The sequence below is a fragment of the Syngnathus scovelli genome, chromosome 18 (assembly GCF_024217435.2).
Source record: "Syngnathus scovelli strain Florida chromosome 18, RoL_Ssco_1.2, whole genome shotgun sequence".
NCBI classification, from domain to species: domain Eukaryota; kingdom Metazoa; phylum Chordata; class Actinopteri; order Syngnathiformes; family Syngnathidae; genus Syngnathus; species Syngnathus scovelli.
Window position 1 is genome coordinate 11,069,648 of NC_090864.1, and position 26,377 is coordinate 11,096,024.

General features: G+C 41.3%; 1 protein-coding gene across 3 annotated transcripts in view; it reads right to left on the bottom strand.

The window, feature by feature from the left end:
* ctnnd2a (catenin (cadherin-associated protein), delta 2a) overlaps positions 1-26,377 on the bottom strand; it is a 116,321-nt gene that overhangs the window by 29,624 nt on the left and 60,320 nt on the right. For 2 of the 3 annotated variants that reach the window (XM_049749671.2, XM_049749669.2), the window contains exons 11-14: positions 23,741-23,911; positions 15,638-16,004; positions 4,725-4,857; positions 233-446 (exon numbers count right to left, since the gene is read on the bottom strand). In XM_049749671.2, the coding sequence (XP_049605628.1) occupies positions 233-446; positions 4,725-4,857; positions 15,638-16,004; positions 23,741-23,911 (885 nt within the window). The remainder of the gene's footprint in view (positions 1-232; positions 447-4,724; positions 4,858-15,637; positions 16,005-23,740; positions 23,912-26,377) is intronic. The other variant, XM_049749670.2, reaches the window with a different exon arrangement.

Below are 26,377 nucleotides of genomic sequence, written 5' to 3' on the forward strand. Positions count from 1 at the left end.
AACTCCATTCAAATACAAAGAAAACACATTTCACAACCTGCATGAATATGTTGCATAATGCATATGTGCCCCAGATTTTTCAGAGCTTACACCTCTACATATAAAATGTGTCCAAATCATCTTGTGTAATGCAAAAACATTTTTCCCACAATAAAAGCTCCTCCGGGGATACAAAGATGCAAGGTCATGCTCCAAATCACTACAGCTACAAGGCGTGTGTGTTGAATCATACCTGTGACCAACTCTCTGATTTCAACATCTCCTGTTTTCCTCAGAAGACGGACGAGTGCTGGGATCCCTCCGCAGTTTTTCAAGGCCACTTTATTCTCATCGTTGGCCTTGCCATAAACCAGGTTCCGCAGGGCTCCGCAGGCGCTGCGGTGAACCTCGCTCATCCTGTGATCCAGCAGGTCGACCAGTAGTTGGATGCCTCCCTGTCTGCGGATCTAGGCCACACATACAAACAAACAAAAAATCACTGCACTGATTCCTCAGTCTTTAAATTGCTGTCATTTGTAGTGAAGTCACTAACAATGTAGCGGTACACTCAACTGCATACGAGATGTACGTAGGTCACTGAAGTCATTATGTTATGCCGTACGTAAAATAAAGGAGCTTGACAAAAACAAAGCAGTAAAAATTCTAAGTGCAATTACACTCATGTCAAGTTTATTTATTTATTTACTATTTAAGTACTCATGTACTTTGTGTTTGGCTGGGAGTACAACTATAGAGGTGTAAAATGAAAGTTTATGGGATCTGGGTTTAATAAATATTTCACTGTCTGCACCCCAAACCCTGTTTGCTTTTAGTGGTGGACCTGGGTCAGACACATAATGTCTTGCCTGCCTGCACGCTGCTTTATAGCTTGCCTTCTCAATTATTGTGGCGGTGACCTTACAGGGGTGTGGCCCTGATCACAACTAAGTGACTGCTGTGATCACCAGCCGTGCGGAAATATTGTAACAGTCACAATCATTTAACGCCATTTTCAGAGCGATGACTATATAGATGATAAAAATGACATATCTTTTCATTTTAGCAAAGAGCTTGTGAAATCACCGTTAGAGGTATCGCGTGGAAGTTGGTGATTTAGGGCCGAACAATTCAGTCTGTTTATTTAATTGAACCAACTGAACACTAAAGATACAGAACAGTTGGCGACAATGATGATGGAAAACCCTCCCTGTCCACCTTGGATAACTATTTCTCTGAGGTACTTTGCTTTATAGCATGGCAGAAACAAAGAAGCGACTTTGGCCCAGGATTAAAAAAAAAAAAAAAAAAAAAAAAACTTCTAACAAACTGTAGCTTTGATTACCTTAAAGTGAGAAGACATTCAAAAGGGAGAGGCAGTGAAGAAGAAAAGAGGAGTGCAAGGGAGGGCAAGGAGAGGACGGAGGTGTTTGATGACACAGCAGGAGTCTATCGGGTAAAATGACTTTGCTTATCTATTCAATTAAAACGGATTAAGGGTTGCCCGTGAATGGCAAACTAACCTTGTTGTATTGACTATATTGTTTCCTCGTGCCTGACAATCTTGAGCTCTGTTCCTTCCCTCCCTTTGTCTCAATACATCTTCCCTTGTTTCGTAGCTAATCTCATATTCTATGAAAGGCATCATGATATTACTTTGCGTTGTCTTAGCGATACCGACATGACTTTCCAAAACCACCATCCTTTCCCCCTTGCCTTTATTCCGTGTAAAGACGATTAGAAGCGGGGATTGATTTGTCTTTGTCTCCCGCTGTTATGCAGCAGCCACAACTATCGGTAACCCATAGAGACAGCATTGCTGTGGTAACACTTAGCGGTAGCGACAGCCGGGATTGGGGGACTCGGAGGTCCTGCAGGCGTTAAAATAAATAAATTAATAAATAAACTAAAAACAAATCCCGGCGAGATACACATTATGCACGGGTGACACAAACAAGTGTGTTAGTGTGCATGAGTCACCCCATATGGAATGTCAACAAACATCAGCGGCACACTTAATGTTTAGCCGCTTGATTGAGAGTGAAGACGTGTCACCCACCTTCCAAGTTAAAATCCATCACACATGCATGCAAGCAGACAAGCGGGCTTTCATGCAAGGTTTTTTTTTTTCTTTGGTCTCACAGTTTGCGTTGATTTTAAAACCTTTCAACCTTTGCCTAATTGAGTTTGTGGCCTCAAGCAGTGATTTCCCTATAGGGACATTCCAAAATGGGCCACCATTAAGCATGTAATATTTGCACTGAGGCAGAGAGCGGAAAGAAGGGTTCACAGCAAGGAAAAATCAACAGTGACAAATATGAGTCAACAAGTAAAACATACTGTGGGCGTGACACAAGCATCATGAAATAGGAAAATGCTTTTGGAAATCTCAAGATGTGAATATGTATTATGGTGGAGGGGTGCCACTGGCCCCCATTATTGATGTTCTTATGAAAAAAAAAAAAGACAAACATGCCTCTTGAGACACTCAATGCAAAAACACACCCTGCCATCTAATCAAGCAAGTGAGTAAATAAAGAAAACCGCTTTCACCTTGACATCATACCATCAGGTACACCAACATGGTCAATTCTTCATCTGCAGATCCAATTAGCGGATGACGCTATTGTTTTATTTATCTCACTTCCTCCTCATGCTCTTCTTCCTCTGTCTCTTTTGTGTATGATACTTCAGAAACAAATCATATTGTGTCTCCAATTACCGGTTGCTGCTCATTGTGTCGTCCCATGCCATCTGTGTCTGTCTTTAGATCAGTGCTGACAAAAATAAATGTCATAATCTATGTTCATATTTTATGCAAAGTGAGAAGATAAAAAAAGAAAAAGACAGACACAAGCAAGCTGTTTCAATCTTAAATGCCAACCTGCCCTGACAATGTTATGAGTCTAAGATTCAACATTTTAGTCAGTCATTTGTTTGGTATAGAAAAAAAGTTGTGTAAAAATGTGATACAAAGTCCGTCACATGACGTGTGCAAATGGATTGTAGCATTGAACAGAATGCCAGTGAATGCGTCAGAGCAAATTACATACTCGCCAGCCAGCCACAGCACGTTAGTTTTGAAATATTTGAACATTAATCATCACCTTATCTACGCTGTGTGACTCTTCGGAAATTTGACTCAGACAAAAAATAATAGTGAGAGGAAAAAAATATCGGCTCAAAAATTGGTTTAAAAAAAGTTTGTTTGCTTTTTTATCACTATAATTTACTCGACGATGACTGACTGATTTTAAATTCCACAGTACCAATGAGACTTTTTCCATCTTTTGTGTCATTTACATTTCTTGGCTGAACGGATAAAATGTGAAATTAAAAAAAAAAACTCTACTATAATCAGATCAAATCAGCAGTCATATGCCTTTTCAACTGATCCTATAATGTATAAATTAACTTCATCATCATATTTCCATTAAATCCTAACAGATTTCCAGATGAGCAAACAGGGTCACAAATGTCATCACACAGTTCAGCTTCTGACTTACTGAACATTTGACACCAGTTTTAATTAACGTGGAAAATCCTATTTAACATTAATTTGTTTTTATCTCATCACAAAGATTAAAAACTGTATCTCCCTAAAACATAACTTCCCTTTCACATTTAATCCTATCTGACACATTTTATCCTTGACTGTTTAGGAGTAAGCAATGTTTTGGCTGCGGCTTGTTTTATTGGTCCATTTGTCTTCACGGTGGTCTTAAACAAAGGGGGCAAATAAAGCACAGCGGGCAAAGGGGCAGATAAGAAAATAAAGAGTATCAAAGAGATATTGTCATGGGAATCCCCAGAAGAGGTCGCCCAGCAAGGTCAAGATATTAATAATCTTGCAGTTGGTCTATAATGGTGTTATTTTGAAATAATGAAACGCAAGGCAGTGCAGCTGGCAGCGAGGGAAATTAAAGTCTAAATATATATATATATTTTAAATAAGTAATAGAAGTGCTTTTAACTACTTTCTTTCCTTCTTGAGACTTTTCTCTCTCTCTTTGAAAGAAAGGTAGGCAGTATTCTTCAGGACAGCCTTGAAGAACGTACTAAAAGGTGCACTGAACAAAACAATCCAACTTATAAATATCTTAAGATTTCATTCAGGAGCATTTGTATTTCCATTCACACGGCGAGCATGGCGGGGCAGGTTGTTTATTGGCTGGCTGATGTTTCTCCCACACGTAACGATGAATGATCAAGTGTTTTTGGGTGCACTTTGGACCTTGGATAAAACACTCAAACAAAGCGGTAAAAGAAACTCCATCCACTAGAGAGTTTCTATTTGCCTCGCTGTTGGATGCTTTCCCTTAGAAATGCTAATTGCATCCACTATAAAAGACACTTAAGTGATTTTTTTTTTCAAGGCAACAAGAGTTGAGTGGAATAATTGCTAATGCATTAGAATTGGACCGTTTTTGTCTCAAAGGTTACGCAAGTGTACTTAAAATCATTGTCTTTAATGGTGTGCAGCAACATTGTTTTTAAATCGCTGCTTGTCTTATTAAAGTTTTCGATTAAGTATCCGATTGAGGGCTTCCGTCCAAAATTGTGTTTGAGAAATGAGTGCACGAGTTCAGGGTTAAGTCTTGGACGGTTTAAACAAATCAATAGAAAGGAGAACTTGAAGGAACGCAGTTTATAATCCAGAACAGCTTTGTTTACGTGCCATAACTATGCAGAGGAATTGAATCGCCCTTATCGTTATGAAGTGTTTTATAGACAATGCAGACACTAACCTCAGCTTTGATCTTGTTGTCTCCAAAGCAGAGGTGTTGGAGGTATGCAGCAGCATTGGACTGCACAGATGGGAACTGATGTTGCAGCATCTGGATCACCTCTGGCAGTTCTGGATCTCTCCAGCCAAACTCCCTGTGCAGACAGGACAGATGGAGACATTTGGACTCCTTGGGAGAGGTAACAAGCGTCTTGCCGATATTAACGGAGGGAAGACAAACACTCTCTGTCACACAAAAGGCTACAGAATCAACTTTGATGAATACCGTAGAGATTCTGTAGATGGGAATCGGACCGCCAAGGTGCACCCGACACCCCACATTTCAGATTTTCCTTCCTTTAATTAATGAGCCGTACTTTAGGTGTCACATTATAAAAAAAAGTCAACAACTCACACCACTGTGCTGGTCACTGACTTGCGCTATGTGCTATTTTTCATCAATTTCCACCTCTGTGCTCACACTGGAAAGAGTAAATAAAGTAAAATAACACCCAGGAAATGGTCTCCCTCCTAGAAGTACCCCCCCCGCTGATAATTTCTCTGTAATGGTCCCCTGAATGAGAAAATTATGAGTGTGTGAGACAGTGTGGGCGGGGATGTGTCCACAATCACCCATGTTATTTTCTTTAATAACCACTCTGTAAGTAACTGGCTTTCAGCAAACTCCCAGTGCGATCCCACAAAAGCCTTTGTTGAAATTTTGCAACCTGCATCGATTCCGCTCTACGAGGATTGATTTTGCTGTTACCGCCTTCACGCTGGCTCTTGTGTGCCGAAATAGCGTGAGCTATAATCCCCCATCTTGATATCCTGGTTTATTTTCCTCAGTTGCCCGTACATGAAAATAGGGTAAATACAACGAAATTGACTAGCCCGAGGAGTTGGAAATGGCCCTGGCGTCCATGCTGTGTTCTCTCCTGGATCAAGAGCATGCAGTGTGTGAAGCACGGTTGCAAAGCAGAGCGCTCACGAGGAGTAAACATGGCTCTCTGAGATAAAGTGAGCTCTTGCCTGGACGGGTCTTTATCTGCCAAATGATAAGTGTTCATTCAGCTGGAAAGGATGGCTGATGGAGGGAGGTAGAGAAGCGATAGGAAGACCAACCTAGAGAAGGGCAGGGGGGGTGGGGGCAGTCCGACGGCGTTTAGGAGGAGAGACCCTCAAACAACACTAAATCACATGGGTAGATAACATCAGGGCAGTTTGTTGATGTGGGTGTACAAATGGCAAGATTTGATTAAGGCTTGGGATGTGGACACACATGACTTGTTTGTTTCCAAAGTGTAGATTTATTTTACTTTTGTTTATATATAAACCTGGATGTGTGTGTGCGTGAGTATGTGATCCATCCCTTCCAACCACACAGCTTTGTAATAGACAGCAGCGAGATCTGTTGATGAGATAAGCATCATGGCTCACCATTAATTAAAAAAGCCTGGTAGGGAGTGCGAGACACAAACACACGGAGAGGAAAACGCTGAGGGAGGATGGGCGGAAAAGCCCACAGGGACAACAGAGGGGTGACTGTAGAGGGAAAATAAAAATCATTTTCTCTTTCAAATAGGGAATGATAAAGAAGTAAACAGCCCTCAGACAGGACAGCAGTCAACACTGGTGCTAATGAGCGCTACAAACCTGTTAGACACACTGCTGGGCGACGTGCCAGTGACGTGAAACAGCGGGTTGCAAACACAAAAGTGGCGACAAGAGTCGTGCCAGCTAAAGCGCAAGGTTCACGCTAAATATGTATTAAGGCAGCTTTCTCTTGCCAGAATTCGACAAGCTTCAATGCCTCCAAATATGGTAGATATATTTTTAAATGGCGTGTAAAGCTTTATTATTTGATAAAGGCTTTGTATTTTGTCAGGAGGCGGTTGGCGCCTCTTGGATTGAGTTCAAAATTCGGTCAGAAGTTTTTCTCTGTGAAATTTGCATGTTCTCCCAGTGTTTTGAATACACTCGTATGTGTGAATTGAATTGACGTCTGGGATTGGCTTCGATTGATCCGCTTGTAAATGAAGTAAGAAATGTTGAACTCAACCATGTTTATAGCAAAGACTGGGCAGACAGCCATTTTAGTGGAGTAGACTTTAATGAATTATCCCCTAGTTATCAAATGGCAATTAAGATTTTAAACAATTATTTAAAAATATACTTGCACAATATATAACGATTTTATTATTATGACCGTGACATTGTAAGTCTTAATGTTGAGCTTCGTCTTGTGACTTTAGGAGGACTCTGTCGGAGTGCATGGTAGTAAATATGCAACACTGTAATTTATGACGTCCTTTTTGCCCTCGCAGTTCAATTGGCATTCATTTTCAGAGCCCACAACGCATTTGAAAAGACAGCTCCCGACAGGAAGTGTGTCTCGTTGGCCTTAATCTGATTGGACAAGGCCTGTCATTTATGTTAACTGATTGGCGGGCAGGAAAGCATTGCGCATAGCAAAGCAGATGCTAATTAGAACCTGAACATCCATCTTGAGGGCACTAAAATGGAGAGAGGAATGAAAGTGGTCAGTGGCTGGAATGAGAGATTAAGAGATATTGGAGGGAGGGGGAGTGAGAAAAAGTGCCAAAAACAGTTTAGGTAATTTATAGCCACGGTGATGAAAAGTCTGCATGTTACTCCACAGAAGCTAAATAAGAGTTTGACTTTGACAAAGGAGCTAAGCTGAGCATTTTTTTTTATTTGAAGCACTGGCTAGTAAATCATTATGGCCGTCAAATATCAAACTGCTTCCATTTCCTCTCTTTTGTCTCGGATCTTCTTAGTGCATTTAGCCATAATATTACACACACATATTCTAATATGACTCAATATAAGAAACACATGTATATGGTATTTTAATACATTTACTATCGTGGACTGCATATGAAAGATGCATGGTTCTAACACTGTACCCTGTGGAACCTCCGAAGATGTACACATTTGAATTGAACCGAAATATTGTGGAAAAATACTTCCAAGTTCAAAACCATACAAGGTGTCATGCAACCTGTCCGCAAAATTTGAAAACTTTAGAACAATAGAAGAACCACTTCATGTTTGACATTCCAACCAGTAATAGTGAGAAAAGCTTCTGTCGCAATAGTGGCTCTGATATTTCCACCTTCTATCTTCGTGTTTGTGTGACTCGGATGACTGACATTCCGCACACCAGCCACGTCTGTCACCGAGTTGGAGCTCTTTAGATGCATTTTTTTTAAAACCAAGTAGCAGTACTTGGGAAATTATAGTCCCGAGTCATTTTTACACCCTAAAATTTACTGGTGCCGTAACGATACCGGTATTTAGTGCAACCTCCAATTTGTCACTCTCCTTCCTTCACATTCGGAAAGTGACAAATGTAAGTATAAGAAAACCCACTCTTGGTAGAAATAGAAAAAAGATAGCAAAGAAAAGAGAAGGCCATGAATGAGATCAAGGAATGTGATGAAGAGGGGAGGAGTACATATTACTTCTTTTATCAAGCTCATCACGTTAGGACCAGTACACCAGATGCGACTTTCTATCCTTACAATTGTCTGCTCATCCCAGAATCCCCCCCACCCACACTGTCTATCTTAGTCTTCTCCTTGTTCTATATTAGATGGTTTGGGGGAAAAAAAAGACCAAGACAAGGAGGAAAAAAAAAATCAATAGGCTTTCTCCAAGGTTCTTCCGGTCTGGGATGGATGGCTACGGAGCATGAATGAAAGCTAACAAAGAGTCTGAGTGGCAAGAATATGAGGTGTGGAATGAAACTGGCGCAGACATCATGATGGTTGCAGAAAAAAGGAAACCGTGAAATGTATGACAGCCACCGTACCTTTGAAGGAAAAAAATATGAAATCATTTAATAATGTCTGTTCTAATCATTTTGCTCACTTGAATAAGCCAATATGCTATACGCACTTATCTGAATCTCTGGAGCATCTCTTCACAACCAGCTGCACTATGAGATGGAGGATCCCATCACATTTTGCAATTTTGGATCCAGAAGCTCTTATTCAGGACGTTGTCTCAAATAGCAGGAGTGAGATGATTGTTTCAATGTGTTATTATGGCACAGCGCTATCCATTTATTTTATTAAAGTGGCTTGAGTGAGAGTGAGTAATGTGTGTTATGATTCCACGGGAAGATTTAGCTGATTACACAACATTTGAAGCCTAATCGAATCATGCGTTAAAGCTGACATTTTTCTTTTTGTCATGAAATCACATGTTTATAGTATTATTCTCCCATACAATATTTGCTGAGCACACATTTTCAGTCCAATTCCCCTTTCATATAGTGCAATTACTGAATGTTTACGCAGCGAATCATCAAATCGGTGAAACGTACACATTAGACTGAGGTGACCTCGAGAATTATGCACCGCTCCGAGAACGATGTAATGATGATAATGAAGGGAAAAATCTCATTGATTGTGACTTGAAATATTAAAATAGCTAATTAAGTGACCCAATTAGTGTGAGCTGCTGACGAACACAAATAGAGGAGCAGTCGGTGTTTAGTTACCAATGAATTTAACACTTAGCCTTCCTTCTTTTATTTTATCGACTGCAAGCGATTCATACTGAGTTATAATTTTTGGTAACTACTGGTCACTGGTAGACTTCCGCACGAATAATAGAGATGGTTGTGACACTGAGAGGCGATACTTGAACTGCAGCCATGATCAAACACAAGTGAGCAAAATATCCAATCAAAATGCTCATCTAGTGCACTCAGCCAATCAAAGTGAGAGGGGAAGATTAAGTTGATGGAAGAATGAGAGCTTGCTGAGAAATTAGGGCGCCATTGTTTTTTTGATTTGAAAGCCCCGATGCAATCACCTCAACAAGTAGCACTCTGGCCTCTGAATGAGAAACAGTAGAGATGAGCTCGTTCCGTGCCGATAATGCTAATGAGGACGTTGAGTTGCGTGTGCGCGTGCGCGCCTAATCGACAAATTGCAGCTTTATGTCACAGGTCTAATGAAGGTTGAGCTCAGTGTGACACTACACATCCACATGCTGCATACAACTACAAATTATCCACAGATAGTCTGACACGTTAAGGTCAAACTGGATTCCATCTTTCTGTCTTCTGCAGGGACATGATATAAAAATATATATTTTCTTAATGACACAATGCAGCTTTTTTTGGATTGTATTTCTCTAACGTATATAACATATATCTGGCGGCTCGGTGGCGCACTGGGTAGCACGTCCGCCTCACAGTTAGGAGGGTGCGGGTTCGATTCCACCTCCGGCCCTCCCTGTGTGGAGTTTGCATGTTCTCCCCGGGCCCGCGTGGGTTTTCTCCGGGCACTCCGGTTTCCTCCCACATTCCAAAAACATGCTTGGTAGGCCGATTGAAGACTCCAAATTGTCCCTAGGTGTGAGTGTGAGTGCGATTGGTTGTCTGTCTCTGTGTGCCCTGCGATTGGCTGGCAACCATTTCAGGGTGTCCCCCGCCTACTGCCCGATGACGGCTGGGATAGGCTCCAGCACGCCCGCGACCCCCGTGGGGACTAAGCGGTTCAGAAAATGGATGGATGGATATAACATATATCCCCACCCTTCTAAATACTTATATATATTATTACTTATATATTTAACTATAAATGCAATGCTGTGTTCTTTAGGTTTTTTTTTTCTGCAGGCAAACATGGCAAAATAGCCAGGTAAAACTTCAATTGATGAATTTATGATTGCAAATGAAAACGCACAATACAGTGAATCTGCAATAACCCAACCGTGAAGCAGGAAGGGAACAGTGTATTAGAAAAGCTGGTAGCAGTGCAGTTTGAAATCACTCTTTTAAATTGATAAATGTCTGACTGTCAACTAAAGTTATTTATCCATTCATCTTCTGAACCGGTTTATCCTCACGAGGGTCGCGGGCGGGCTGGAGCCTAACCCAGTAACACCCTGAACTGGTCGCCAGCCAATCGCAGGGCATTGTTTATTTTTCAAATGATTGTTTATAATGTCTGCCAGAGCGAGGTGTATGTGTCTTTTAAAAGCTGTGATTTGTGGATTTGTTGTTGAATTACACTGGATTACTCACTAATTATGATCACATGACTCTACAAGGGGGTAATCAGGAGTAACGCAATAATCGTCCGGCAGAGTCACAGAACAGCAACATAAATTTATTACACAATCCCAACACGTTGATTTCCCTTTCCAAGCTTATTGCCTCTCTCTCTCTCTCTCTCTCTCTCTCGCACTCACACATGCGCACGCACATTTCTGTGAGCATGAATTCATGCAGTATTTACACTCTCTCTGCTGTCAGAAAGAGGGCAGAGTGGAGGCTAAACTGAAACGCCAGAAAAAGCCCGATAAGTGGAGGCAAAGGTGACAACCTGCCTCCTAATAGAGAGAGATTGTAAATCCAAATGTTTTGACTAGAGCGCATGATCAGAACACACAAATATGCGTCCGCACTCCCCTGTAGCCTATATTCATAAAAACATTGGGTGCTGTGTGAGTGTTAATAATTTGGCAGGTGTGTGAGCTAAAGATAAAAATACTGACATGACGCAAAAGAGACGGAAATCTCATAAAGGAGTGTGTGGCTAGTGCACCTGCTCCACTCATTAGTTTACACTCGAGCAATAAGACAGTAAATTGGAAAGTGCAGCAACGTTTGCTCAAAGATTTACACGATGAAAACAACATGATGGAAATGGAGCGGGTGATGATGACATGTAACACAAGTGTACGGCCATGATGAATTGGAAAGACACAAATTAATAATTTAGACATGCTCTGACAATTACGACTACAAGCAAAGATTGATGGTGGTCCGGTGCCCAACATTAAAGGAGCTCCTAACTGATTTTCATAACAATGCACACGAAAGAATGACCTCAACTCTTAAGACTACTTTCCTCACATTTCTATCCATGTTAACAATAAGCAGCATCTTACGATGGATTTGCAAATTCCACCAAAAGCCCTGATGATTCAATATATTCACTTGGTCTCATTGAATACGTCTGTTATTCAGTATGGCCAGTGCTCCGATCCAGAGGCAAGAGCAGGGAAGAAAAGATGAAGGCAGGGACACAAGCATTTGTTTTCATCCCAAGGTCAACCAAACACATCCCCACACAGGCACACAAATAGATAGGCCACTTCAAAAAAGGAAAATTACTACAATGGGCAATTTACCCAGAACAGGCAGGGGCGATGGCCAAGCAACAGCTGCACATACACACGCACACACTTGTGCACCCTCATTCACGCGTACAGCTGTGCCTCAGGGCCAAGGTTCTGGCAAAGCATCATTACCCTTCCCTGGAGGTGATACCATATCCCAGCATGCATTTCTCATGAGGAGTGGAAATTACCCATGGGCCATGCTGAGAGGCAAAATACTGTGTCCTCTCCTCTGAATGTCTCCTTGATTCCTTTCTCCTTAAATCATTCCATCACTGTGGGGTTGTCATCAAAGAATGTTTACTGTCCCATCCTCTAAACACAAAACTTTCTCAAAGACACATTTTTGGCTACCTCTTGACTGATTGGATATAGATTGATACTATTTATTAAATAGCATCTACCATATTCCAGGGCTGGACAACTACTACTACTAGTGAATATCAGAATGGGTGTTGCTGTCCATGGTGCTGAAACTACTTTTGGCCACCTCACCTCTTTACTGATTGGATATAGATTGATACTATTCATGAAATAGCATCTACCGTATAGCAGGGATGGGCAACAACAACTACTACTACTACTGAATGTGAGAATGGGTGTTGCTGTCCATGGTGCTGAAACTACTTTTGGCCACCTCACCTCTTTACTGATTGGATATAGATTAATACTATTCATTAAATGGCATCTACTGTATCGCAGGGATGGTCAACTACTACTACTACTACTGAATAGCAGAATGCGTGTTGCTGTCCATGGTGCTGAAGCTAATTTTGGCCACCTCTCGATTGATTGACTATTCATTATATGGCATCTACTGTATAGCAGGGATGGCCAACTACTACTACTACTACTACTACTACTGCTGCATATCAGAATGCATGTTGCTGTCCATGGTGCTGAAACCGCTTAAACCTAGCAGACCACACAGTTAAAAAGTAAAATACAAACACCAACAAATGATTAATGTATTAATTGATTTGAGTCTTGACATGACATTATAAACATTCCACTTCAGTATACTAAGTGCTATTTAAATACACAGCCTCTTAAAACACAGTCAACAGTTACTATTGCATATTTTCCCATTACTTCTGCTGCAGTAAAATCAGTGCACAAACTATGAAAAGCACTTAAAAAGAGAACAGAAAATGTGGCTGGTAGCCAGTAGCCACAAATGTTTATTATGTGCAAAGAAATCTCCCTGCACTTGAGACAATAGTAATCCCCAGGTGTGGTGTAGTAAACAGAGCGGTGGCAGGTTCTTTCACTTAAGAGGCTGTGGAATCCCCAGTTTGCATATAATCCTGTGGTCCAGAACCTCTCACACATACAAACACAGTGTGCACTTAGTTTACCGCTGCCTTAATTTCCATCTAGCGCATCCGTCCCATCTGTAGACTCACACATAAACAAAAAAAAAACTACACTAGTGCTCATGTGACGGCAACAATGTACTCAATTCAGCTTTTCGAAAACACATAAACCACAATAAAAAACATTTACTGATGCTGCAATGCCATCAACAGAGTGGTCTATTTTTTTTGGGCTTGTGCTATTCTCCTTGTCATAGATAAACAGATTTTATAGTACACTAGAGCAGGCTAAAAAGCGTGTCACTGTGGCAGCCTGCGGGTTGGCATGGACGACTTTCCCATCAAAATAATGTATGGGCAGAAGTGGCGGCCATGTTAGCAAGGGAGAGAGTGCCTTCAATTGTAATGGAGCAGAGCTGTTAGCAAAGCATCCATCGTAGGCACACAACTAAAAAAAAAAAGAACATGTTTCAACTTGGATGGATGGATGGATGGATGGATGGATGGATGGATGGATGGATGGATGGATGGATGGATGGATGGATGGATGGATGGATGGATGGATGGATGGATGGATGGATGGATGGATGGATGGATGGATGGATGGATGGATGGATGGATGGATGGATGGATGGATGGATGGATGGATGGATGGATGGATGGATGGATGGATGGATGGATGGATGGATGGATGGATGGATGGATGGATGGATGGATGGATGGATGGATGGATGGATGGATGGATGGATGGATGGATGGATGGATGGATGGATGGATGGATGGATGGATGATAGAGCATTTTCATACTACTTCCAAAGAACTTCCAGATGTAGCCCCATATGTCATGGTAGCTTTACACAGCATGTTACTGCCAAACCCTTAAAAAGTGTTAGCTAATAAAAACATCAACGGAAAGTCACGTCTGTGTTCTCCCGGTAGCATACTGTGGGGCTTATTGGCTCTTGTATAAGGGTGAAGTCAAGCAAACACATGGGAGAAACAATATACGGCAGCCTTGTTTTTGATCACTGCGTTGCGTCTTCCATTTGCCTTCCCATCAATCGGCATCTCTCTAGGCCAAACTTGCCTCTTCAAGATGTTAGTAACACACTTGTGCTTCTCTTGAGCTCTTAAGCTTTGTAACAATAACCATCCACACCCACCGCTTCCACCTTAGTGGTCTCTAATTCCCACTCTCCCTGAGCTAATGTTCCTCTCCCCCTTGTTCTTCCTCACACACCCCACCCACAATGCCTCACTACTTGTTTCTTCTTCCTTCCATCTTCTTAATCAAAGTCTTCTCTGTATTTTCCTTCCTTAGCAATTTGTTGTGTACCCTTACTTCTTATAGCGCTTTAAGGAGACCACACACAACAAACAATCCAGGCAACCACTAATCTAAATTATAACAGCACTACTCTAAATGACTGTATGCACATTGATCCACTTTCCCTCTTCACCAAATCCCTCTTCCTTTTGCTTCTTTATCCCCTCCTCTCACACTTTGCTTATCTAACGCCTCTTCTTCCTGCTTCATCTTCGCCCGTTTCCTACTTCCTTTATCCTTCCTCCCCTTATCTACTTAATCTACCACCTTCCTTTATTCCCATCATCTATTAGGGCTTTAGGAGTTTGATGTTCTCACTTCGACTCTGCAGCTGTCATGGTACCCCTAACAGTGTTGGCAGCAGTCACGTACACACACCCTCACTTAAAAAAAAAAAAAAAAAAAAAAATGTGACGCAGATTACATTGATTGTATGTACACGCATTGGTGCACATGCAAAAATAGCCCCTGCCTTCACTCAAGGCATTACTCGAGTCTAAATTGCTCCTAACTCATTTAGCACTCCATGCAAGCTCAGCTAGATCCAATTATTGAAAAAGAAAGACTGGAGTTGGAGTAGGCAGCCAGTTAACCTCGTGGCACAGAGAAATGTAACACGTTCTGTAGTTACAATTCAATTAGATGAAGCAGAGCGAGAGATTGTAATGGCTTGACAAAAAGCACAAGTGGAGAATTTCAAGCCAATTTTGCGCAGCGCAGGTAAACTTACACAATGGTGTCAAAACTAAATGCATGACCAGAATTTCCTTCTGAATCACAATAAATGTGCCTGAGATCCTCCGATCAGATTCTTGAGATGATGTTTTATCATCTTACATTCATAACCCATGGTTATTGACACTTGGCTCATGGAGACAGGATAACCTGATCAGCTTTCCTCTTATTGGCTATTGACACTTGGCTCATCAAGACAAGATGACCCGAGCAGCTTTCCTCTTCAGTGTGCTCTGTGTCGTCACTCATCAATATTTCCTAGGATATTTCCCCAAGGCGTATACCGAGAAATATAAATCCATGTTTACCTGAGATTTCTGAATGCATCAATACAATCCAAGTTCAAATATTGTAATGCGTGACACATTTGACTGTTAAAGAAAATCTTACCTGGGGTCTTTTTGAATGGAGTCAACAGAAGGTGAGCGCTGCAAGGTCCCTTCCGGCGGCAAGGCCGGCCCAGATTTGCTGTAAGGTGATTCCACCACCGAGGGGCAGTACTGCAGGGTGCGGTAAGGGTCGGCCACGTAGGGGTCCGAGCCGTACATGTCCCCTCCGCCCCCGCTTGTTGTGTAGCCCGGTCCCACCGTGGCATAGTTGTTGGTCCCGCCACGGCTGTAGTTTCCCGTTCCGGTGCCGTGACTCCCTGTTCGCTGCAAAGGGGTGGAGTCGACACCAGGGGAGGAGGGAGCTATGGCGGGAAAGTAGGGACAAAGGACATAACTTAGGACATGCTCATGGAGACGGTGGGAGAAGTCTACAAGGACAGTCGGTGAGATGGAGAGCAAAGTAGAAGAGAGCAAAGGATAGGGACAAGCAGGCATGTCTCCATATGGATTGATAAATATTGGCCACATGCCCAGGATTAACAACAAGACCAATGTTTACCGCGGGGATTGGAGAGAGGGAGAGAGACAGGGAATGACAAATATTGTGCAAAAATCATTTAAACAACTGCTACTAAGAATTGCACTCACATTTAAAGACATTTTCAGGAACATTTTTAAATAGACAATAAACACCACTTGAAACCGAGGCACTGTTTCCTTCTTGTTATGTAGCAGGAGAACAACTGGATAAACTTTTATACGCCCAAATAATGAGACATCTGCTCGCGAGCGGTAACGACTGAAAAGCATAAAAGACAAATGTAAAAACACCAAGCTTTATGCGCTTAGCCAGAGATGGGAATTGAATGGGGAATTGCTTGGTGATGTAAGCATTCTGCTGGGCCACTGGAGCTGTCACCTTCCTTTGCTCCTGTGTGGGAGCAAAGCAGTGGCGATATATCAAGGTGTTAATGTGAGTCTGGGGGCCTTGTTTCTCTGGCTGTAAAAACACTACGAGAAATAGTCAGTGCATGTGTGTGGCCGTGTCTGTGTCTGTGTGTCTGTGTGTGTGTGTGAAGTGTGGAGGCTGATCCATCTCATCTGTCATTAGAAGCAAGGTAGACAACAAGAAAAAAGGAAAACCACACAAATGTGCACACATGCAAAGGGACATTTAAATGCGATCTTCAAAGACTATGTGATAAATCACAGAGGGGATCAATGAGAGGGTCGTGATTGACTGGAGCTTTAACACAATCCAATCAGACTCCTATTAAAGGAGGATTAGCCTTTAAAAATTGAACTTGAATTAGAAATCAGTCATCACGCCAGACGTGAATAAACAATTCCTGATCACCTGTTCATTGTAAAGTGATCTGTAATGTATTGAAAATTCAGATTCATTCCAGTGAATTTTACATTTGGCGTCTTAAAGAGGGAGGCATTTGTAAAATAATATTAATGAAACATAATGATATATCGATTTTGATGATGTTTTCACCAACAATTTGTAATACATCGGTTCAAATAACGTTTGAAACCAGATCATAAAAGACTATTGTGAAGAAAAGGCAAGAGCAAAGGCAGCCTCGGCAGAACTAATGAAGCGGAACGCAAACAAGTGCAGGACACAAGATTGTTGAGTGACCACCTGTCAGTTGACTGGAAGCTTATTTGCTGCAAAACATCCGACATACCGGAACTCATCGGCTAAGAAACTGGTGTAACTAGTTACTTCCAGCTTTTCCCTTGTGGCTACGAGTCAGGCATATCTTTGAAAGAGATGTTGTCTTAAGAAGATGATGATTAAACTAGGTCACATGGTCTAGGAGCAGGACAAGATTTGTTTTTATTTTGGGTGCGTATTTACAGTTTGCAGTATTATTCGAAAGACGTTCAATTAGCTTTGACTGTGTTTATGTGTGTTCCAACAAGACCTAAACAGATCTTCAAATGATAAGAATTCCGGTTTTTGTTTTGTAAGTCAAAGGGCGTCGCTAACTGCAAATGACTACATCCTCAATAGAGCAAAACGACAGTATTAATTTCTCTCGCATTAAAAATAAGACAGCAAGTATCAAGGGGGGGGGGGGGATGCAATCCTAACAATATGCTTGCAGCTGCTTTGTAAAACCATCGTACATGTTGTTCCTGTCATGTCACAGCATACTAAATATTAACAGCATATTTTCCTATGCAGTTGCACAACAACAAGCATGTCAGTGCCGTTTCTAATCAAGTGACCGGTAAGTGTACATACTCGGCTGTCTTAAGTGTTGGCCTCAGAGTACTTTGCTTGTTAGTGCTCTCTTGAGATGTGGCACACACACTTGTTCCCTGTCATCACTCCCTCTAACTCACATACTCACTTGGTTAACACATCACAGCAACCCTTAATTACAGTTTTTCAATTGCTTGTATCAGACAAGCGGGGGAGGGAGAAAAAACACCGTGTTATGCGATATGCGATGAAGGTACATCAAAAATAATAAGAGTTCTTCACATCAAGTTAAAATATGAGGAAAAAAAAAATCAAAGAAACTATAATCATGGAGAATTTGGGGTGGGCAAACGGCCAGTGATAGCAATTCATCCAAGGAGGTTTACATTTCTAAAATCAAATAAAACCTCCGTGGGAAAGATCCAACGCTTGTAAATGAATAAATAGTTAATCGTCTATGGTTTCAAAGTCAGTTGGAAAAGTCCCCAGCTCACCGGCAACTATAGCGGTATACTAAATGGATGAACAACTTTGATTGTTGTATAACATTTTTCATCGCTTTAATATGGCCCACTGAGGACTTAATAAACTGAAATGACAACTGATACAAAAGAAAAGCTTCCAGTGAGTTGCACTTTAAGAAAAAGGAAAGCGGTGCAGGGATGAAATGCTTGCAGAGCAGTGGCCAAGCCAGAATAAGAGAGGGTAATGAAGCAGAGTTACTCCCATCAGAAACAAATCCTGCTCTTTTCTTCCCTTTTTAAATTGTCTCAGTGATGCGTCCGTCTTCTTGAATGTCTCATTAGTAGTCGGAGCTTTAGGCTAACACCACCAGTGTTGGAGTAAAACTGCACCTTCCAAGGGACTTGAAATAGGACAAATCTCCAAACAGGAAAAGTGATTGCTCGGGCAGGTGCAATGAAAGGAAATTACATGACCAGCATTTTATGCCAATTCAATAGTATAGTTTCACTTTGATCTAGTTGGAAATAGTTCTTTGACATTACATTTTGTGGAATACTCAATCTACTTATTTTGTTTCCTTTTCTCCAACCTTAACAAAGCCGAGTGTGAAAGTGTCATTTGTCTTGGTAACGGTGTGTTCTGGCTGATAACTTGACCTTTGCCTGGCTAGGCCTGCCTGGAGGAAATCAGCATGGGGGTGCTTATTTAAAAATGCATACATGCTATTCCGTATATATATTAGAATGGTGTACCTTGACCTTTACAAAGAAATAATGTCTGTAAAAATGGGATGATTTTCACCGTAGAAAATAATATAAATCTAAACCTTCACTCATACTTCAAAACGGGGAATGTTTGCTTCCCCTCGCTTTGGTGTTAAGTAAACAAATAACTAGCAGATTAGCGCCATTTTTTTGTTTTTGAGACGGTGATTCCAGCATAATTAGGCATCTAGCTTAAGCGCCAGTGAGCTTAAAAAGAGATGCTGCATGAAGAAGTATAAGATGGGCGGAATGGAGTATAGAAGTTGAAGGGACTCAAACCACTTCTCAGAGCTTTTTGTATCCATCCTCCTTCTCACTTTCATCTCTGCCCGCATTTCTTCTTCCTCTACTCTGTCTATGTCACTCTATTTTCCCCTCATCGCTTTATTGCCTTTTTCTCTCCTTTCTTTATTTCTCACCTCCCTCCAGATCCTTCCGTCTCCATCCTCACCCCATCCATCTTAGCCGCCTCATGCCTTTCAATCCCCAGCCCCTGCTCTTTTTTGAACTCCCTCTATGGTTCCTGTTTTTTTTCCCTTGTTCCCGCCGTCCTCTCTTCATCATCTATTCATCCCATGTTTTTCTCGCCTTTCTTCACAATCACCCTCTGTCTCTCCATCGCGCCGCCTCTATTGTAGCAGGAGAAGACTCTGTGATCAGAGCCGAGGACATGTCCTTTCCCTCGACACGCTTCAACGCTCAGCACGATTACACAAAACCTCTCTCACTCTCTGCCCCCCCCCCCCCCCCCCCCCCCCCCCCCCACACACACACACACATTGGCTCACAACTTCTAAATATCAACGTGATTGACATGGTCTAAACATGTATGCCCCTGGGGCATTTTTGTGTGCAGTGCATTGAGGTCATGCAGATATAACCTTGGCCACATCAGCGATAGGTGAACACACTTGGGCCTGTGTGCACACAAACACACACACTAACACGTACGCACACACATACTTGGCTATGGAGGAGAGGCAGGATTACTTTCTCCCTAGTTGAAATCCCTAGGAGTAGCTCCAGGGCCAACACATAGCTCTTGATGTTCCAGAGCTAGAAGCAATGGCTGACACATACAGGCATACAGTATGGAGTGTTGCAGCTGTAGGACACTTGTCTGTATGAGGCAAGCTTAATGTCCATGGAGAGGAAGGACAAAAGTGGAAGTCATAGTGTTATTGTTTGTGTCTCTATGTATTGGGCTGACACCATTTATATGAAATAGGACATTCCAATTCATGATACTGTACTTAGATAACTGGAAGTAATCAGAAAGAAATGTTTTTAAAACATTAGATCTGATTATTATTATTATTATTTTAGACAACTGCACATAAAGAGGTCCGTGATTATCTGCAAACAAAGAAAATTCCTACCATGCAGAACTCGCTGCAGTGCAAGGATATGCATCAATGTTTGGCCAAGTTGTGCAAACATTACCTGGCTGCCTCAGTGGCAAGCAGGCAGAGTATGAACCATTGTCCATTGCTGGTGATCATAGATTATTGCAAAGCATTCCTGCCTATTTTTATTAGCATTACCATAAATCATTTTCGACATTTTCCTGAAATAGAGATTCTCGACGATATGCTATAAATAGTGCTGGAGTTTTATTTAGTGCTCTAAACGACTGGGGCAAACAATCTGGTCCAGGTTTTGTACAGGCTCTCACAGACTCTAAATAGGCTAGTCTTAGCGTCCAAGCTTTTACCACAAATCACCCAGCGAGCACACATCCAAACACACATATAAATACAGAAACTGATCTTTTAAGGTCGGGGGGAAATCTATGTGAGTGCTTTTCCAGCTTGACTTTTTACTGTTATTTAAAAGACAGAGGGTCTATCAATAAACCAGCAGGATCAAGGGCCAAGCAGAAATTGATCCAAGCCAAAGGTATCTAATCACAGTTGGCCTGGAGACTGACACAACAGTGACTAGGGAGCTGCTTTGGCTAAAGGCTCCAAAGATATTGCACCATAGCCCAAATGCATTTATCAGGATGAGAAAACACTACTTAGCGCTCAACAAGATTTTGCAATACTGAAAAACCTTCAATAATGTATTCCAGAATCATATAAAGTATTAAAATGTCAATACTGTATCCAATCGGGTACTTCACGATGCTTTATTATGTTAAGCGAAACATAAGGTTATCCAAAAATACCCCAGTTCACTCCCTTGTGAATGAAACAGTAACCATGAAAATAACAATAGATACAATTATTTGTATGTAACCTCTATTATATTTAGTGTGTTTGAAAAAAAAGTTTTATTTTCCTCAAGCAGAGGCCTCATTCTCTTATGCATGGTGCCAGCTCTGATCAGGGTTACTAAAATATTTTAGTGTGCACACCATCCCTTTTTTGTTACCTTTCTTGCTCTCCAGGAAGGAAATCATTCTCTCCATTTAAGAGGTGCCATTAAATGTTCCTGCCTTCTGGCTAGAAGAAGCCAAATAAATGCACCATTTCCCTCCCAACTGTCTCCATCTTTATCACCCTCCTGTCCTCCTCCTTCCTCTGAAGATGAGCTCGTCCTTACTCTCAACACTCTCGCCTTAAGATTTTGTTAAATTGGATTCACTGGATTCTTTTGAATACCATTTTTGGATTAAGAAGAACAGTCAAATGATTGATTTTCATACAGAAGGGCTAATGAGATCTGTAAGACAACAAAAGGGATGTGAACGGCGGGAGCTTCCTGACTGCGCTGCTTGAAATCAAGGAAAACCCACCTTGCATGGAACTGCAAGCAACAAAGGCAACCCACATTCAAAATCCATTTGTATCATGTTAATGTAACAAGCTGAGCAATAGGTCTTATGTTACACTGTTTGAGAGAGAAAAAGACAAAAGGGGAGAGCACGCCATAAGCCATACTGATATCGCAACAAAGGAAAACATATGTGAAAGCAAAAGACGTTTCTATGTGGGATTAATCTCTTGAAATAGGCCACATTAACCTGCGCTCCTCTGGGGCCTTGGCCTGGTTTAATCCATGAGCGAACACTGAAACAATGCCCACACACATACAATAATAGATTTGTGTGAAAGGGAAGAAAGAGCATCCGAGGAAAGCTAAAGTTGGTCAGTAATCTCCTTGCTTTGAAAACAGAACAGAGCATGATAGGGACGAGTATTCGGTTCATCTATCAAATCCAGTGTGTGCCATGATCAACTACCTAGAGCACATCACCAATAAAAATAACTAATATGAGAGCCCACATTTGTTGAATAAATGCCAGCTACCATGCAGGGTTCCCAAGAATGCAACTTTGACAATTACTTCACAGGTTTCTTTTATATCAAACAAATGGTTTTAGGTTATTCACCTGACATGTTTCGGCGGTTTCTTCCGCCTTCATCAGAGTGTCACTCTGATGAAGGCGGAAGAAACCGCCGAAACATGTCAGGTGAATAACCTAAAACCATTTGTTTGATATAAAAGAAACCTGTGAAGTGATTAAATAAGGAAAAACAAAATGAACTTAGTACAACTTTGACAATTATTGTCGGAATAGCGCTAAATTAGCCCTCTTTTCTTCCCATCATGACTGATCATTTGTCGACTGAATCATTGCAGCTTAATAATGTGAGTCTGCCATTGCCAAGAAATGGCAATGTCACATAATTAATGACTTAGTCGTCACTGTATCAGCACAGCTCTTTTATCAGTTCATTATGTGCAGTCGCTTATGTAATACAAATCCAATTTTGATGTCCTTATAGTCACGGAACATGCAATATTAAATTGTTCTCTTCTTAACTATGGTTTAGGCTTTGTTGTTTATCTGCCAGCTAATGTATTTGAGTTTAAACTGAGTATAGAAGCAATTGTTAGGCTGGGAAATTTTGGAGAGGAGTCTTATGAAGCTCAAGGGTTGTAATTAAAAGCACAAGCTCCTATTGATTTTTTGGGCATCTGTGCAAATTTCCTTTGTGTGTTTTCTTACAATCATGCACTTATTGAATTAAAAGGCTTCTGAGGAAGAAAGTTCTATCGCCGCGAGACTGTCGTGAGAAGAGGAGCACACCCGATGAGCCATTCATGTTGAAGTGTACCTAGAAAGCAGGGCTATGTGCTTCAAGGTAATTCTCATCTCCACTCGGAGTGAGTGAAACTGATCAACTTCAATGCCGGTCTGGAGTGCCATATTTATTACCATGGTTCTGACCCATATGCTAATGATAGCTATTAAGGCTAGGCTGGCTAATGACATCAAGGGAGCTGTGAACATGGCGGAACCGACTTGGGTGTTTTCATGTGGGTATGATAATGTTAATGGGATTAACACAGCGTACCTAAACCCGCACTGAGATAAGCGCAGTGAGGCCCTATTAAAAATACATTGGCAACAATGGAGTTACAAAGGGAAGCTGAGGGAATGAAGACGTCTTAGAGTGAACGTGAGCTTGTTAGTACGACGGAGCGTCGCTCCATCCCGTTGAAAACTACTACGTCATATAAAAACTCTCTGACTGTCAATAATGAGCAGTATCGTGTTTTATGGAAAGTCCACGCTGAGGAAGTTTGATTGACTATTTTACGGCATATATTATTCAAGTAAAAAAAGATCTCATACTAAACTGGGGCAGCAGGGCTTAGACATCAACATTTAATATAACAAGATGAAACAAAACCTGAACAGATCGGATGCAAATGCACAACCTATGAAAAGTTTAAAGAGGCCAATGTAAAAACTGCCTACCAGTGTTGTTGCGGTAGGGGCCAGTGTCGGGCCCTTGGCCCTGGCTGAGGCTCCTCATGGGACCCTTGTGGTAGACGCGTTCCTCATATATGGGGTCTATATGGTGCTCTGGGGACCCCAAGGGTCGGAGGGGCTCCTGGCTATGCTGACTACTGTAGGAGCCTCGAGAGCCTGGAGTGAAGAAAAGAAAGGAAAAAGTTGAAAAGTTATAAAATCACCCTCTATATATCAGATTGATTTTCAAGTAGAGGAAGAAAACGGATTTCAGAAGGTCCATGAAAGAATATGACTCTATGGGATCATCATGACCTTGAAGACTGAAGAGGGACTTCAAATGTATTGTTATGAAGAGAATAGAGTACAGTAATAAGAAAAGGCATGAATATGTTCAAATGTATCCCTTGTACTCCAAGACCTCACCAATTTTCACCATTTACATAGTGATAAGGAGGTAATCAACAGCAGGCATGAAAAGAAGTACCTACACCACGGCCGAAATGATGGATAATGAGCAGAAGGTAATAACAAAGAAAAAGAAAGAAGACTGTCACTGCTTTTCATTCTTTGCTGTTTGTCAGCAATAAAAATAATGAGGAGAGGCCCTGTGTTTGGCACCAGGTTCAACATCACAGGGCGGCCAAAACATTGACAGCGGGTGTTTGTTGATTACACTGGTGAACAAGCGGAAGACAAGGTCAGACGAAAAGATCAAAATAGGAGTAAAAAAATAACTGGCAGAAAAAGAAATTCGAAATGTATATACCCTTTCACACACACACACAGACAGACGTACATATATATATATACACACACACACACGAGAAAGCCACGTGTGAGAGTGAATGAGAAGGAACGAGAGCAAACGATGGTCCAGTGGAGCTATCGTGTCACATTAGCTCTCAGTCGATGGCGAGTTCAACGCAGAGGAGATTCTGGCCTCTGAGGAGGAAGAACAAGCCCTCTTCCATGATTTAAACCTCTAAGTATTATATCAATACATTTTGGATGATTCAATGCCTTTGACTTTGTACAGGTGCACAAAAGCAGTCTTGGGTGAGTTAGAAATAAAAATTATGTTCGTTACCAAGATCCATCCTTACCATAGCTCTAACCCTGACAGAATAAGCCATTAAGGAAAAGAATCCTTTCTGCCAATAAGGCCTTCATTAAAACATTTCATTCTTGTTTTAATGAGGAGAAAAACTGCTGGCAAGATCCATATTAATCTCAATACTATTGCAATTACGGAAGCCCCACAGACACAAGCAACGTCTGTGTCTGCAAAGTGGTACTATCGGCAATCGCATTGGTTTGAAAGATCCATTTTTGTTGTTTACATGTGTCTCGCATTAAAGACATTACATTGCACAAGATGGAGAGATATTGAACAGAACATCTGTGACATCCACTGAGTTGTGCTGCAATGACAGAGACGAGAAATCAGCGGGAAGGCTGTAAAACGACCTAGATTAAGACAGAAAGTGACCGAATTTGCAAGTTAGCCAGCTAATAAAAGAGTCAAGACACACCCACTTAACAGCATGAATCATCCAAGTTGGCTCCCTTCATCTTTGAAGTCTCTATCAATTGGGTTTTATTTCTTGAGTCATTTTTTTTGTACTGACCTCTTTCTTCGAAGAGGGAAAAAGAAAAGAAGAAACAAATGGTGCCAAAAATAGCCGCGATGTTTAATTCAGTCAAATAAGAATTATAAAATGTATGAATGAACATTGGTCTCTTTGTGATTTTTGTTGTGTGAAAATAATTCAAAGCAAATATTGCATTAAATTCATTTGCAGTCTATTCGGTATTATTTTCCAGTTAGGTGAGTGACACAACCCACACTGTTCAAAATAGCCGCGTGGATAAAATATATACGTATACGACCACCAAATGACAAGAAAGTGAGGAAACAAGAGTCGTTTATTCTTTTCAATGACTCAACTATATATGTACTTCCAGCAAATGTCATGGTCAGTTAATTCTGAAATAGAGCAAAGCTTTATACTTGACCATGCAAAAGGATCATAAGTGTGCCTCAGGCAACATCATTCAAAGTCAACAATTCAAGTGTCGCTGCTACTCCACATGAATGACTTTCTTTCCTCATCCCACTTTGCAATTTTCTATGAGTTACCAAGTCAAGATGGGAAGAATTAATCAGTGGACTATTGTCATGATTCACTCCGAGTTGATTTTTTTTTTTTTTTTTCTCTCATTTGGCTCTTCAATGTGTCCCCTAGGCAACAAAGGAGTCAAGCAATTAGAAGCGCAGCTCCCACACTTTGCACTGCACCGTTTCTTTATCTTTAAAATTTTCTGGATTGTGGCCCGTTCTCGTATTCCACGCTGCGCCTTGTCAGATGTTTTCCCTGCTAAGTTCTGGCTTTATTCTGGTATCCCTCGTTGCTGTACTCCATTCTCATTTGTCACTTTCAGTTTCCACTATGGTGGGTCCTATTGTTCCAGCTTGTCAGTAGTGCTTTATGATTATTAGTCTTTTATTTTTGTTGTTTACGGAACAATGCTATACCTACTCGTCAGTAGCATTTTTATTTGTGTTTTATTGAAATAAAGACTTTGACGCTCTAGTGCAAAGTGCAGTCTAATCAGTGGAGTTTTCTTTCTTCTGGTATT